The 15,195-nt window shown below is 43.2% G+C and overlaps 2 protein-coding genes across 8 annotated transcripts in view; one reads left to right on the plus strand and one right to left on the minus strand.

The window, feature by feature from the left end:
• caska (calcium/calmodulin-dependent serine protein kinase a) overlaps positions 1-15,195 on the minus strand; it is a 494,230-nt gene that overhangs the window by 243,368 nt on the left and 235,667 nt on the right. The gene's annotated exons all lie outside the window — the stretch shown is intronic.
• LOC121290408 (probable G-protein coupled receptor 34) overlaps positions 1-15,195 on the plus strand; it is a 64,935-nt gene that overhangs the window by 41,029 nt on the left and 8,711 nt on the right. For 3 of the 4 annotated variants that reach the window (XM_041210845.1, XM_041210844.1, XM_041210847.1), the window contains exon 2: positions 13,673-13,751. In XM_041210845.1, the coding sequence (XP_041066779.1) occupies positions 13,735-13,751 (17 nt within the window). In that variant the 5' untranslated portion in view covers positions 13,673-13,734. Of the gene's footprint in view, positions 1-10,048; positions 10,072-13,672; positions 13,752-15,195 lie in introns of those variants that run through there. The other variant, XM_041210846.1, reaches the window with a different exon arrangement.

Below are 15,195 nucleotides of genomic sequence, written 5' to 3' on the forward strand. Positions count from 1 at the left end.
GCAAAATAACAGGTTTCCAAAATATTTACTTCCAAATACATATAGATGGCACATATAGTTAAATAGAGGTATTCTAGTAATTACCAAGGACTAAGGTAACTTCCTCCTCCTTTATCTGCTGTAGTTATGAGAATTGGCAAGGTTTCTTTGTTATTCTTACAAGTGTCTCTATATTTGATTAGGTTCTGTATCTATAAATTTTAAAACCTGTGAAACATACTCCTTTTAATGCCTTAAAGCCATTATATGCAATGTTTTATTTCAAACACTTGGAAATGCATACATCAAGGATAAAATTTCAATTAAGCAGCACCAACATCTGTAAATTTTAGATGTTGGAAGACCAATATTCTCAATAATATCTCCATAGATATCACTATCTGAAAAATTCTATTCAAGATGGTGCTGTCTGGCCATCATTAACAATTTTACGAACATATTTTCTTGAAACGTTTTCCTGTTTTCTAATAATATTTCTAGGTTAATAATCAGGCTTGAAGCAACCCTACCCCAAAGTCAACATTGCACAAGCAGCCTTCTGTCTTATGAGATGATGTTTTGTGCCATGGTGGTAAACTCTGTGTGCTAAGCATCGCTTACAATGGCACAGGAGCCCCACTCTGGCATGGCAGTCTTTGCCATATTTTCTGCAGAGGAAGACAGTGGATTGAGAAGGTGCATGATTTGCAGGCCTGTGTTTTCTATAAGTCCTATTTTTGGTCAGCTGAGCTTTCTATTTCTGTTGTCTCTGCTCGCCTCTTCCAATGCCCCTCAAAACAGTCAGCTTCCATATAGCCATCAGCGACTGCCTCCAAGTTGTCAGCGTCAATGTCGGGCACTTTTATATCTTGCTTGCAGGTGTCCTTGCAGCGGTGGTATATTACCCAGGAGCAAGAGGTCATAACCTAGTGACCAGCTCATCGTACAGGAGGTCTGTGTGTGCATGGCTGGTATCCATCTGATGAACGTGGCCGAGCCAGTGCTGACGTTGTTGGCTTAGCAATGAATGTATACTGATGTATTAACAAGCTACAGGATCTGAGTTGGTCATCTTGTCCTGCCTAGAAATGCCAAATATATGTCTGAGACAATAAAGGTGCAAACTGTTCAGCCTTTTTTCCTAACTAGATTATTTGTCTAGGTCTCTATACTGTAGAGGAATGCACTGGAGATGCAGGCTTTATAGACTCGCAGGTTGGCGCTTTTAGTCAGGTCGCTGTTGTTCTACGCTCTCTTATTCAACTTGGACATAATGGCTGCAGCTTTGGTGGCATGTGTTGATTTTATCAAGTAAAAAATTTCTGCCAGTTCTGGTAAGTAGGCACCCTCTGTAGATGACCTAATGGCATATTTTCTTCTTTGTTGCTGTTGGTGCCGGAACATAGGCCTTTTGACCCCACTGCAGATCTCAAAGGGTCCCAATATTGCCCCATTATAGCTGACCTTACCCATGTCATGGAAAGGAGGTCACACTGAGCAGCTTTGGCACACAGCCAATTTTCTCCAGGAGCTTGAAGAGACCGCTTTTGCTCACATGGTCGAATGCCTTGGTGAGATCGATGAAGGCAATATACTGTGATCTCCTTTGTTCACTGCATTTCTCTTACAGCTACCAGACTGAGAAGGTTATGTCAATTGTAGATCTTCTGGTTCTGAACCATACTGCAATTTGGGGTGGATGCACTCAGCCAGGATCTGCAAGTCTGATGAGTGCAACAAGGGCGAATACGTTTCCCACAATGCTCAGCAGGGTGATGCCTTGACAGTTGTTACAATCACTGCGGTTACCCTTGTTTTGTACAGGGTCATAATCTCTGCATCACCCATATCCTGGGGCACTGGTCCCTTCCCCCCAGCAGAGATAACGAAGCTCGTGCAGATGCTGCATGAGTGCCAGTTCAGTAGGTATAACATCAGCACCTACAGCTTTTCAAGTGAGTCAATTATTTTGCCAAGCTCCTCCACTTTGGATTTGGTATCCAGCTCTACCAAGACAGGCAGGTTTTCTACAATGTCTTGAGCTTCCTTAGTGAGTGTTCTCAATAGAATACAAATCAATGTGTTACACCCATCTCTTCATCTATTTATTGCAGTTTGTGATGACCTCCCATGCTTTTGTTTTCAATGGAGTTTTTTTTTTGCTGATGGACCTGTTGCTTTTTTGATCCCTTCGTACATTCACTAGCATCACATGTTGAGAGACTACTGGATATTCTGGCAATATTGTAACCAGTAGTCAATGATGCACCCCTAACAGTCTGTTGGACTATACTTCGGGCATTTCTTATGCAGTCTTTTTGCTTGGATCCCTCATGCAATTAAGAAGAGTGGACTGCTTGGCTTCAATGGCAAGTTCCTCCACAGAGGCATTAGTCTTGAATCAGTCAACATTTTTCCAATCTTGCTTCCAATCTGGTGAGACAGTAGCATTGCAGATGGTGTCCTGAATGCCATTTTGCTTCTTCACTCATCGTTGGAGTGCCAGAGAGCTCCTGTTCAACTGAGTCAAGGAACTGTTGGGTTTTATCTGGGTTGGTAGTATGACTAACATAGATACGAGGATGGCATTTCTGATTTGAATGAAAAAGCTTCAAGGTTTACATCCTGATTCTGGAGCACACCAGGAAGTGATCTATATCAGTCAACACTGTGGCAGCTGCATGTGTTGAGAATATTGTTCAGAGGGTCACATCTGGTGATGATCAGATCCGGTTGGTACCAATGTCCTGATCTCGGATATCATCAGGAAACCTTGCAGCATGTTTTGTTCTGAAAGGTGTTAGTTACACAAAGTTCATGGTAGCAGCAAAGCAAGTTGTGTATGTCCTTTCTCATTAGCTTTCCCACGTTCCTGTGCCTGAGGTAGGAGGGCCATGCCTCATGGTGCCCACCTACCTTTTCACTGAAATCCCCTGTAGGAAAAGGTGTTCTGACTTAGGGATCCTGCTGATAGCAGCGTCAAGCTCCTCATGGAACTAGTCTTTTGCCTCTGTAGTGGAGCACAGCATTGGAGCATAGATATGTATGAAATTAACTGTCCTTGTTTGAGTTGAGAGGTGGATGGAGAGAATGTGCTCCAAGCCATTTTGGAGGGAGCTGGGGGGTTTAATCATCAAGAATAGCAAATTCCTGACAATGAAGCCTACACCCTTATTTATGTCTTTCCTCTGAACTCATCCCTTGCCAGATGAACATGTAATGACTGTCATTGATCTCATCTCCTCTGGGGATCTTCCTCCCACAGCTTCCAACCTGATAGTCGCCCAACCTTGGACGGCCTGCTTCTACCTCCTACCCAAAATCCACAAACAGAACTGTCCCAGTAGACCAATTGTGTCAGCTTGCTCCTGCCCCACAGAACTCATTTCTCGTTATCTTGACTCCATTCTCTCTCCCCTTGTCCAGTCCCTTCCCACCTACATCCGTGATTCCTCTGACACCTTATGTCACATCAACAATTTCCAGTTCCCTGGCCCTAACCGCTTCCTCTTCACCATGGATGTCCAATCCCTCTACACCTCCATCCACCACCAGGATGGTCTGAAGGTCCTTAGCTTCTTCCTCAAACATAGGCCCGAACAATCCCCATCCACCACTACTCTCCTCCGTCTGGCTGAACTTGTTCTCACGCTGAACAATTTCTCCTTCAACTCCTCTCACTTCCTCCAAATAAAAGGTGTGGCTATGGGTACCTGCATGGGCCCCAGCTATGCCTGTCTCTTTATGGGATATGGGGAACATTCCTTGTTCCAGTCCTATTCCGGCCCCCTTCCACAATTCTTTCTCCGGTACATCGATGATTACTTCGGTGCTGCTTCATGCTCTTGTCGGGACTTGGAAAAATTTATTAATTTTGCTTCCAATCTCCAACCCTCCATCATTTTCACGTGGTCCATCTCTGACACTTCCCTTCCCTTCCTTGACCTTTCTGTCTCAATCTCTGGTGATAGACTGTCCACCAATATCCATTACAAGCCTACCAACTCCCACAGCTACCTCGACTACAGCTCCTCACACCCCACTTTCTGTAAGGACTCCATCCCATTCTCAGTTCCTTCGCCTCCGTCGCATCTGTTCCGATGATGCCACCTTCAAAAACAGTTCCTCTGACATCTCTTCCTTCTTCCTTAACCGAGGTTTTCCATCCACGGTCGTTGACAGGACCCTCAACCGTGTCCGGCCCATCTCCCGCGCATTCGCCCTCACGCCTTCCACTCCTCCCAGAAACATGATAGGGTCCCCTTGTCCTCACTTATCACCCCACCAGCCTCCGCATTCAAAGGATCATCCTCCGCCATTTCCACCAACTCCAGCATGATGCCACCACCAAACACATCTTCCCTTCATCCCCCCTATCGGCATTCTGGTCCACTCCTCCATCACCCCCTACTCCCCAACCCCCACCTGCGGCACCACCCCATGCCCATGCAAAAGATGTAACACCTGCCCCTTCACTTCCTCTTTCCTCACCGTCCAAGGGCCCAAACACTCCTTTCAAGTGAAGCAGCATTTCACTTGCATTTCCCCCAACTTAGTCTGCTGTATTCATTGCTCCCAATGTGGTCTCCTCTACATTGGAGAGACCAAACGTAAACTGGGTGACCGCTTTGCAGAACACCTGCGGTCTGTCCGCAAGAATGACCCAAACCTCCCTGTCGCTTGCCATTTTAACACTCCACCCTGCTCTCTTGCCCACATGTCTGTTTTTGGCTTGCTGCATTGTTCCAGTGAAGCCCAACGCAAACTGGAGGAACAACACCTCATCTTCCGAATAGGCACTTTACAGCCTTCCAGATTGAATATTGAACTCAACAACTTTAGGTCCTGAACTCCCTCCTGCATCCCCACCCCCTTTCTGTTTCTTCCCCCTTCCTTTTGTTTTTTCTAATAAATTATATAGATTTTTCTTTTCTCACCTATTTCCATTATTTCTAAATATTTTTAAATCTTTTATGCTCCCCCACCCCCACTAGAGCTATACCTTAATTCCCCAACCATCCATTCTTAATTAGCGCATTCGTTTAGATATATATCACCAACTTCAACACCTATGTGTTCTTTTGTTCTGTTGTCTGTGACATCTTTTGATGATCTGCTTCTATCACTGCTTGTTTGTCCCTACAACCACACCCACCCCCCACCCCCCCCACACTCCCCCGCCCCCCCGCCCAACTCCCCCAACACACACCTTAAACCAGCTTATATTTCACCCCTTCCTTGGATTCACCTAGTTCTGTTGAAGGGTCATGAGGACTCCAAACGTCAACTCTTTTCTTCTCCACCGATGCTGCCAGACCTGCTGAGTTTTTCCAGGTAATTCTGTTTTTGTATGTAATTTTTTTTTTCAGTGATCCTCTCACGGCAAGTCTTGTCTTTCGTAGGGAAGCTAAGTTAATGTTCAGCCTTTCAAGTTCCATGTCAATCACAGGATGCATGTTATCGAACAGCCGCAAGTCGTCTGTCAATTGTGCACACATGGTCCTGATGTTTCAGCTTGCCAACTGAAGAGTTGGCATCCCCTTTCTTTTGTTTGTTTGCATGGTGCAATGAATGCAGTCCACTTGTTGAGTACATACTCCAAGCACCCACTGAAGCAGGTGGAACATGGCGGGTCAGCACCTTATGAGTTGGAGGCTACTCAATGAGGTGGGCAGTGGCTGGCCAGGGGGACACTATGGTTCCTCCCACCATCGGAAACAGCCTGTAGCACCTGTTCTCTACACCAATCGAGTGGGGCATATCACATCTAGCTGCTGCCTCCCGTGTTGTGTTAACACTCTGCAGCGAAACTGGAATGTCCTCGCCAGGGCGCAAGACTGAATCAAGTTTAAGGACACCCTGAACTGTCCAACATCAGGGTGCCCCCTCCAGACCTCCTCGGTTGGGTCTAAAGGAATGTAAAGCACTACGTTTGGTTGCAGGAGTTGCTGGAAAAATGACATATTTAGACAGTCTGCTTTTGGGTACCACTCCAGAATTTTTGTCAGGGCATACTCCCTTAGCTCTCAACTCTCTCAAGATATCCACAAGGCTACTGTGCTATTTGTCAGTAACTGGGGCATTTGGTTCACCAGCACCAGGGTGTATCCACGTGGTGGTGGGCCTGCACACTGCACATCTTGGTACTAAACCTTCTCAGAGTTCCTCTGAAGGTTTAGCTAAAGTCAACAAGATTCATTTTATTAAGAATTGTTCTAATTTTACAGAACTTTAGTTTTGCTGAAAGAAAGAGACATGTTGTTGAAGCTTTTTGTCTTGCACTCATCAGGACAGATTTGCAAGAATACCAAATCTCAAGGGAACAACAATTTATGCTGCATGAGAAGAGGGCAGTGACTCGTTGGCAAGTGGATTCTGATTGGTAGGGGCACTGCCACTGAGAATGCACCAGGGAACAGTTAAACTGCCAAGCTTCCAAATTCAAACCAGGCAGGTCAACTGATTGGTTAAAGAATTGCCATAGGGGATGAATCAGGGAATGGCTTTTGTTGAGTCGAAAAAGGTGCAATACGTGAACATGTTCTTCTGTTTGCAAAGGACAGGGCCCAGTGTGTGAATATATGTAGTTTCTAGCACACGTAAGTGAGCCACACTGCAAGCCTGAGTGATAAATCTTAAATTGGTTGCCAGTGTAATTCTTAGCACAATCAGGATTGTTTAGCAAGTGTTGTCCAATAGTGGAATCACATCTGTTGTTGGACACTATGTTATGAGTTTTCTAAGCATTGGTTGGTTGATACGGTCAGTACTTTGCCTGTTACGAACAGCCAAAGGGACATGTTAAAAACAAAAAAACTGCGGATGCTGGAAATCCAAAACAAAAACAGAATTACCTGGAAAAAATCAGCAGGTCTGGCAGCATCAATGATGCTGCCAGACCTGCTGAGTTTTTCCAGGTAATTCTGTTTTTGCAAAGGGACATGTTGTTTGATGTGATCCCCCAGTTATTGGGATGTATGGCCTACATACCTGACATCACACCGGTACTGAAAAAAGATTGAAGCAGTTGGGGTTATGTCCATTGGAGGTTAGAAGAACAACAGGTGATCTTATTGAAACATATAGGATCTTGAGTAAACTTAGGGTGGATATCGTGTGGATATGTGGGGGAGACTAGAACTAGGGGATAAGGTTTAAAAAATAGGTTTTCTTCCCTTTGAGGGTTGCTGGTCTATGGAATTCTCTTCGCCAGAAAGCAGTGGAGGATGTGTCAATGAATTCATTCAAGGTCGGGCTAAATAAATTTTTAACAGACAAGGGAATTGAGAGTTATTGGGGGGCGGGGGGCAAACAGGGAAGTGAAATTGAAACCACAATTTGAATCTCATCAAAAGGCAATACAGGTTCGAAGGGCTGGATGGTGTACTCCTGCTCCTAAGACCTATGAAATTCACATACCACATTACTCATTTGTGTGGAAGGCAGAATATCTTTTTGGCTTGACAGCAGCATCCTGCTAGTGGAGAATGCCACTTGTATTGCAACTGCATAGCAGCAATATGAAATGGCTAGCTTCCCCTGTTGCTTAAATTTTTGAGACACCTTACAGGGTAGCCCTAAGGTAGACAGAGCACTTTTCCGGACCAAAAATAACGGTCTTAGCTCATTAATGACTTTTCTTTGCATGATATACAGTGGGCAATGATCTGATCAGGGTAGCCATTATCCCACAGGATAGCTTTGATGTGCCCTATTTCAGCATCAAGCTTGCATGGTGAGCAAATGGCACCACCCCTATTTATGAGATTGACATAAAGCCAATCTCTTAGCGCATGGAACTGTAAGAATCCCATTGCCTATATTGACCAGTGAAAGTGGGCTTGTGGTAGACAGTAGTAGAGAACGCATTGGCAAATTTCTTATCTAGCATGGGAGGTCATTTGACTGCTCCATTTCAAAGGTGAATTTGAGCACAGGACAGAGCCCATTAAAAGGCGTGTAAGGATTGTAGCAAACATATAATCTGTGTGTCAGAAATATGCAAAAGGTAGGTGGTTAGACGTCATTCCATTGAAAGAACGTTTCTTGTGGAAACCAACAAAGATGTTGGTGAGAGCTGGGCCTAGAGGTGATCCAAATGAGCATATGTACCCAACACTGCTATCGATATGCAAGTCCTACATGGTCTTCTCAGGGTGAAGGAATCCTTCACAGTGTATGTGGAAAACTTGCTCAGAACTGGTTGTTGCAACTCGCTCGACCATTTGGCCAATTCATGCTATGCTGAACCAGTCAAAGATAAGATAGCGCATTATGGAACTTAACTTACAGATATGTATCTCTGGGTTGACCTTGAGGCCTCGCAACATTACAAGACACTTATGCTGCATGAGAAAATCGGCCAAGTTGTTAGATATCCCACAATGTGCGCGCAGTGGATCAGCTAGGTGCGCTTTCGAGGACTGGTTAGTGGTGGGATAGCTGGGAATACAGGAGTTTGAACACAGAGTCCACTTGCCAACCAATCAGTACCCTCTTCTCATGCAGTATGAATTGTTGTTCCCTTTGAGAAATGGTATTCTTGTGAATCTGTCCTGATGAGCGCAAGGCAAAAAGTCTCTTTTTTTTAGCAATACTCATCTTCTGATTTTCAAACTTGATGACTTTAAGTGGAAGCATTTCCTTTCACTAATTTGTGGTTGCATACACCATTTTGTAGCACTTATCTTGCTTGAATCATCTACACTTGTAGTGAAATCATTCCATCATGCCAAGTAAGAGTTGTTTCTTCTAAAACAGTTATCAATTATAATCCTGACAAAAAAAAATCATCAGCCTGAAACATTAACCATGTCTCTCTCCACGGATGCTGTCTGACCTGCTACGTATTTGTCATTTTCAGTTTTTATTTCTGATTTCCAGGACCTGCAATATGTTGCTTTTGTATCATCTATACAGGTGTTTTCAAGAGTAACTGGCTTAAAAGTACTTTGATTCTAAGTAATGTGAGTTCCTTGCATCAGAGTAACGATGGATAGAAGTATAAAACTAAATTTCTTGAAAGCATGTTAGGATGTTGCTGGTCAACAGGAGTGAACTCCATATTCCCTGTCCTGGGTAAGTGATGTTGCACAGGTTAACTGAAAACCAAGACACTACTTCTCTTAACTTTTGGCCAGAACCAGAAATTATTCCCATTTCTCAGCTATCATTTAAAGACTTTGTAGCTAGTCCATTCACTGCACCAATCCAATGTGCAGTTTGACACATTGTACTTTTTACACAGGTTCTATCACATTGGAAAGTAGCAATCAATTTAAAAGGTCACAATTAAGTCAATGGAAATAATGAGGCAATTGGAATGCTCCTATATTAATGCATATTGAAAATACTCTTGTACATAGAGTTCTCAAAAGCAGCAGAATTATTTTTTAAAATTGCAAATCACTTCTACTTTGAACTGGAAATGAAACTTGTTGAATTCCTATTCAAAAACACATTACTTTTGAAGGAACTGAAAATACCAAGGAAGTGGAATGTTTAAAATAGCAGAAGTACATTAACCCAGACAAACTAACATCCTGTATCTGTTGCATCAAAGGCCACAAGCTATTTTCCCCCATTGTGAGCTAAGGTGTTTCACTTGAACTGGCTGTTTATAAAAGTTCAAATTAATCCTGAAAACATTTACTGATGCTTATTTAATCATACAGAATTAATATATTTCAGAATAGCATAGTTTGTAAGACCAACATTGACTGTATTCAGAGACATGAGCACTGTACTACAGGTATGTTGACTTCTTTAAATTTAGCATATTCTCGTCTTCCGGCACGAATTCAAAAATGTTTGCATATCTAAATTTGCGATATTTCACTATCAGTAAATAAATTAGTTACTGCAGGAACAGAAACAACACAACAGCGTTACTGCTCTATGTTTAGATGCTCAATTAACTAACTGATAACAGATCTGGAAGACCCTTATTTCAGCCTATATTTGGTTTCAACCTGGGCTATGAAAAGTAACAGCATTGGACAGAGTTTATGCTCCTGATTACTCAAGCTTTTAAATATGCAGAGGGAGGAACCTTGCTCGGCAGAAGTAGAAAAGACCTTAAATCAGCAAACAGTATGTATCTAGAGGCATAGAAAAATAAAGCAAGAAAGTGATGTTTAATTGGACCATTAAGTAACATTTTTTTTAATTCATTCATGGGATGTGGGCTTCACCAGCTGGGCCAGCATTTATTGCCCATCCCTAGTTGTCCTTGAGAAGGTTGTGGTGAGCTGCCTTCTTAACCCATTGCAGTCCATGTGGTGTGGGTACACCCACAGTGCTATTAGGAAGGGAGTTCAGGGTTTTGACCCAGTGACAGTGCAGGAACAGCGATATGTGTTCCAAGTCAGGATGGTAAGTGACTTGGAGGGGAACTACTAGGTGGTGGTGTTCCCAACTATCTTCTGCCCTTGTCCTTCTAGATGGTAGTGGTTGGGGGTTTGGAAGGTGCTCTCTAACGAGCCTTGGTGAATTCCTGCAGTGCATCTTGTAGATGGTACACACGGCTGCCACTGTGCGTCGGTGGTGGAGGGAGCGAACATTTGTGGATGTGGTGCCAATCGAGAGGGCTGCTTTGTCCTGGATGGTGTCAAGCTTCGAGTGTTGTGGGAGCTGCACTCATCCAGGCAAGTGGGGAGTATTCCGTCACACTCCTGACTTGTGCCTTGTAGATGGTGGACAGGCTTTGGGGAGTCAGGTGGTTGCACGATTCCTAGCCTCTGACCTGCTCTTGTAGCCACAGTATTAAATGGCTAGTCCAGTTCAGTTTCTGTTCAATGGTAACCCTCAGGATGTTGATAGTGGGGTATTCAGTGATGGTAATGCCACTAAACATCAAGGGGCGATGGTTGGATTCTCTCTTGTTGGAGATGGTCATTGCCTGACACTTGTGTGGTGCAAATGTTACTTGCCACTTTTCAACCCAAGCCTGGATATTGTCCAGGTCTTGCTGCATTTGGACATAGGCTGCTTCAGTACCGGAGGAGTCATGAATGGTGATCATTGTGCAATCATCAGCGAACATCCCCACTTCCGACTTTATGTTGGAAGGAAGGCCATTGATGAAGCAGTTGAAGATGGTTGGGCTGAGAGCATTACGCTCTCGTGCAGTGATGTCCTGGAGCTAAGATGACTGACCTCCAATAACCAGAACCGTCTTCCTTTGTGATGGGTATGACTCCAACCAGAGGAGAGTTTTTCCCCAGATTCCCAGTGACTCCTGTTTTACTATGGCTCCTTGATGCTACACTCTGTCAAATGCTGCCTTGAGGTCAAAGGCAGTCACCTGCACTTCACCTCGGGTGTTCAACTCTTTTGTCCATGTTTGAACCAAGGTTGTAATGAGGTCAGGAGCTGAGTGGCCCCGGCGGAACCCAAACTGGGTGTCAGTGAGCAGGCTATTGATAAGCAAGTGCCGCTTGACAGCACTGTTGATTACCCCTTCCATTACTTTACTGATGATCGAGAGTAGACTGATGGGGTGGTAATTGGCCAGGTTGGATTTGTCCTGCTTTTTGTGTACAGGGCATACCTGGGCAATTTTCCACATAGCCAGGTAGATGCTAGTGTAGTAACTATACTGGAACAGCTTGGCTAGGGGCACGGAAAGTTCTGGAGCACAAGTCTTCAGAACTATTGCCAGAATATTTTCAGGGCCCATAGCCTTTGCAATGTCCAGCACCTTCAGCTGTTTCTTGATATCACGTGGAGTGAATCGAATTGGCTGAAGATTGGCATCCGTGATGCTGGGGACCTCTGGAGGAGGCTGAGATGGATCATCCAGTTGGCACTTCTGGCTGAAGCAAATGCTTCAGCCTTATCTTTTACACTGATGTGCTGGACTCCTCCATCATTGAGGATGGGGTTGTTTGTGAAGCCTCCTCCTCCAATGAGTTGTTTAATTGTCCACCATCATTCACGACTGGGTATGGCAGGACTACAGAGCTTAGATCTGATCTGTTGGTTGTCGGATCGTTTAGCCCTGTCTATCACTTGCTGCTTATGCTATTTGGCGCCAGTAGTCCTGTGTTATAGCTCCACCAGGTTGACACCTCATTTTGGGAATTCAATTATAAGACAGCTTTAATAGCAATGCAAAAAGGTTCAATGTAATTCTCTAGAATGTTAGCAAGGACGGGAGATTACCATTATGATGAGGGGCTTGAGAGTTCTTTTTAAATAAGAGCTCGTAAGGTTAATAGCTAATTGATAGATATCTTCAAGATTGAGGGGTGTTAGGATGTTTCCATTGGTCAAGAAAATGGAAGTAAGAGGGGACAAATTTATGGTCATAACAAGAGTGATAAGAATTAAGGGGGAAGTTAGAAAACATCAAGACGGAATTTTCAACCACAAACCATTTTAGGAGCAAACCTATAAATTAGGCACTTGCTTAAAAAAAGATAAATATTGAAGGATTTTTGGAGCATGAGGATTAGACCAGGTGGCGCAAGTGGATAAAAACACTTGGCTAAGTGTTCTGCATTTTTAAAATTACATTCTATGGTAATAGTTTATAAAATATTGCAGAAATAATTTTATGTAAGAAACAAGAATGGTCTTAGTGCTGACTTTGAGGTAGCTCCATTGCAGTATTTTAAAGAAAGAAAGCTGCTTACCATGTAGAGTTGTTCATTTATATATTTTTTTAATCCATATTTTCCCGTAATTTTTCATCTTAATGAGGGAATGAATCCCTTGAGACTCTCCTGAATTCTTCTTAGTTTCACCTCACCACCCCCTTCTGCAAATGAGATATGGGGTAAGCAACCTGCACCAAGGTCTCAACCAATGGCAATTTTTAGTCAACCAGCAGCATCTATGTTACAGCAAGCATTCCTGTTCTGATTCTAATAAATGGTCTCTACCCAGAACGTTAACCTGTCATTTCTTTTTAGATGGTGTTTATTTTCAGCATTTTTGATTTTATTCTAGATTTCCAAAATGTGCAATTTAAAAAAATTTAAATTGAATCCTATGATTCCTTATACTTTCACTTTGATTTCAACTGTGTTAATAAGGACAGGTGCAAAATAAGGCCATGTGGTCTAATTCAGTCTAGATTTTGCTCAGGTTAACTTTAAAATTTGAGTTTCAATATTGAGGTAAGTGCGGTGTAGATTACAAGTATGTGTCAACATGTATCTGAGTTGAGGAGGTATTGTTTTAAAGGAGTTAATTCTTAATATTTTGTGGCATTATTACTGGTTGGGGAAAAAATGCTCCATTTGCAAGTGCTGGGAAAGATCCTTCTTTAGATGGTATAATGACTTGCTATAAGCATAAGACTTTGCTGTGGTAAAATTGATGACTTATTCATTTAATACTCGTCCCATTTTGAGCTCTGAATCTACTTATGACAGTGGGAGTCCTCTGCACCAATCTGGAGGGAGAACATTATAATAACTATGGGTCCTTCTACAAACTTTCTTGACACTTTCTGAAATGTCTAAGAGTCAAAATCCTAGTGGTTTGTTTTCTTTATGGCCCCACTCCATTCCCTCCACCATTGCTGTCTGATCATTCAGGTAACATGCTCCACTTTCTGGAATACTCACCCCCAGTTCCTCCACATTGACGTCACCTCCCTTCTTAGTTTCAAAAATCTCAAGATCCTTCCTTTCCACTATGTGTTGACCTCACCTAACCAACACCCTCTTTTATCCCCTTTCAGCTTGGTGCCAACACACAATCTGCCACCCTATAAAATTGCTTTGAAACATCACGCTGAACATAATGAATGCTACAAAAATGTAAGTACTGCAGCCATCGTGCAAGATCAGTTTAGAAGCCATCCACGTATGGACATGGGTTTCACAAGAAAACTATATTCAAGTCAAAGTTTTCTTGAGCTTGAGAAATAGTATGCAATTTGAGCTGTGCCTGTTGACAGGAACTTTGCAATGTACCTGTCAAGGTTTAAAAAACTATTGAGTGAATCCAGATCAAAACTTCAAACAGATAAAAGTGCTGAGAAATATATTCATCTTTGCTGAAGTTACATTCTCTACAAATAATGTGGGTAGGTTGCTCAATTTATTTGATTGATGCAAAGGTTTGTAATGGGAATAGAAACAATTCCTTCTGTAAGAGGCAAAAGTGTGGGAGTAATATCACTGCCCCAACTCCAACTTGTGTTGGATAGCATTCCCAGATACTACAAAGGCCAATCATTCTGGAAATCCACTTTCATGCAATACACTGACTAAAACTCTTGCTGCTGGAGCCTTGGAATATGATAAACCATTCACTAAAACAATTAATCAGTCGCTGTTTTCGACTGGATAAACTCAATATTATGGCACTAAAAACATTAAATGATTTCAGTTACTGGACAGGCTTTGTGTTACTAAAACTGAACAGTAAAGTTCTGGTTCAATGAACAGCGCAGGAGGGCACAGCAGGAGCAGCACCAGACATACGAAAAACTGAGGTGTCAATCTGGTGAAGCTACAACACAGGACTATTTGCAGGCCAAAGAGTGAAAGCAGCACACAACAGGCAGAGTTAAGTGATTCCACAACCAATACATCAGGTGTAAGCTCTGCAGTCCTGCCACTTCCAGTTGGGAATGGTGGTGGACAATTAAACAACTAACTGGAGCAGAAGTCCCCACAAATATACCCAACCTCAATGATGGGGGAGCTCAGCACATTAGTGCAAAAGGCAAGGCTGAAGAATTTGCAATCATCTTCAGCCAGAAGTGCTGAGTGGGTGATCCATCTTGACCTCCTCCAGAGGTCTCCAGCATCGAGAAACGTCTGAAGGCACTGGATACTGCAATGGCTATTGGCCCTGACAACATTCTGGCAGTAGTATTGCTCCAAAACTAACCACGCCTCTAGCCAGGCTGTTCCAGTAGAGCTACAACATTGGCATCTACCCTGCAATGTGGAAAGTTGCCCAGATATGTCCTGTCCACAAAAGCAAGACAAATCTAACCCAACCAATTATTGCTCCATCAGTCTACTCTAGATCATCAAAGTGATGGAAGGTGCTATTGACTATGCTATCTAGTGGCACTACTCGGCAATAACCTGTTCATTGACCCGCAAGTTTGGGTTCTGCCAGGGTCACAACTCCTGACTGCATTACAACCTTGGTCCAAACATGGATAAATGAGCTGAACTGGTGAGGTGAAGTGAGGTGAGAGTGACTACCCCTTGACCTAAAGGCAGCATTTGATGTGTGTGGCAT

This window comes from Carcharodon carcharias, chromosome 18, assembly GCF_017639515.1.
Source record: "Carcharodon carcharias isolate sCarCar2 chromosome 18, sCarCar2.pri, whole genome shotgun sequence".
Classification (NCBI taxonomy): domain Eukaryota; kingdom Metazoa; phylum Chordata; class Chondrichthyes; order Lamniformes; family Lamnidae; genus Carcharodon; species Carcharodon carcharias.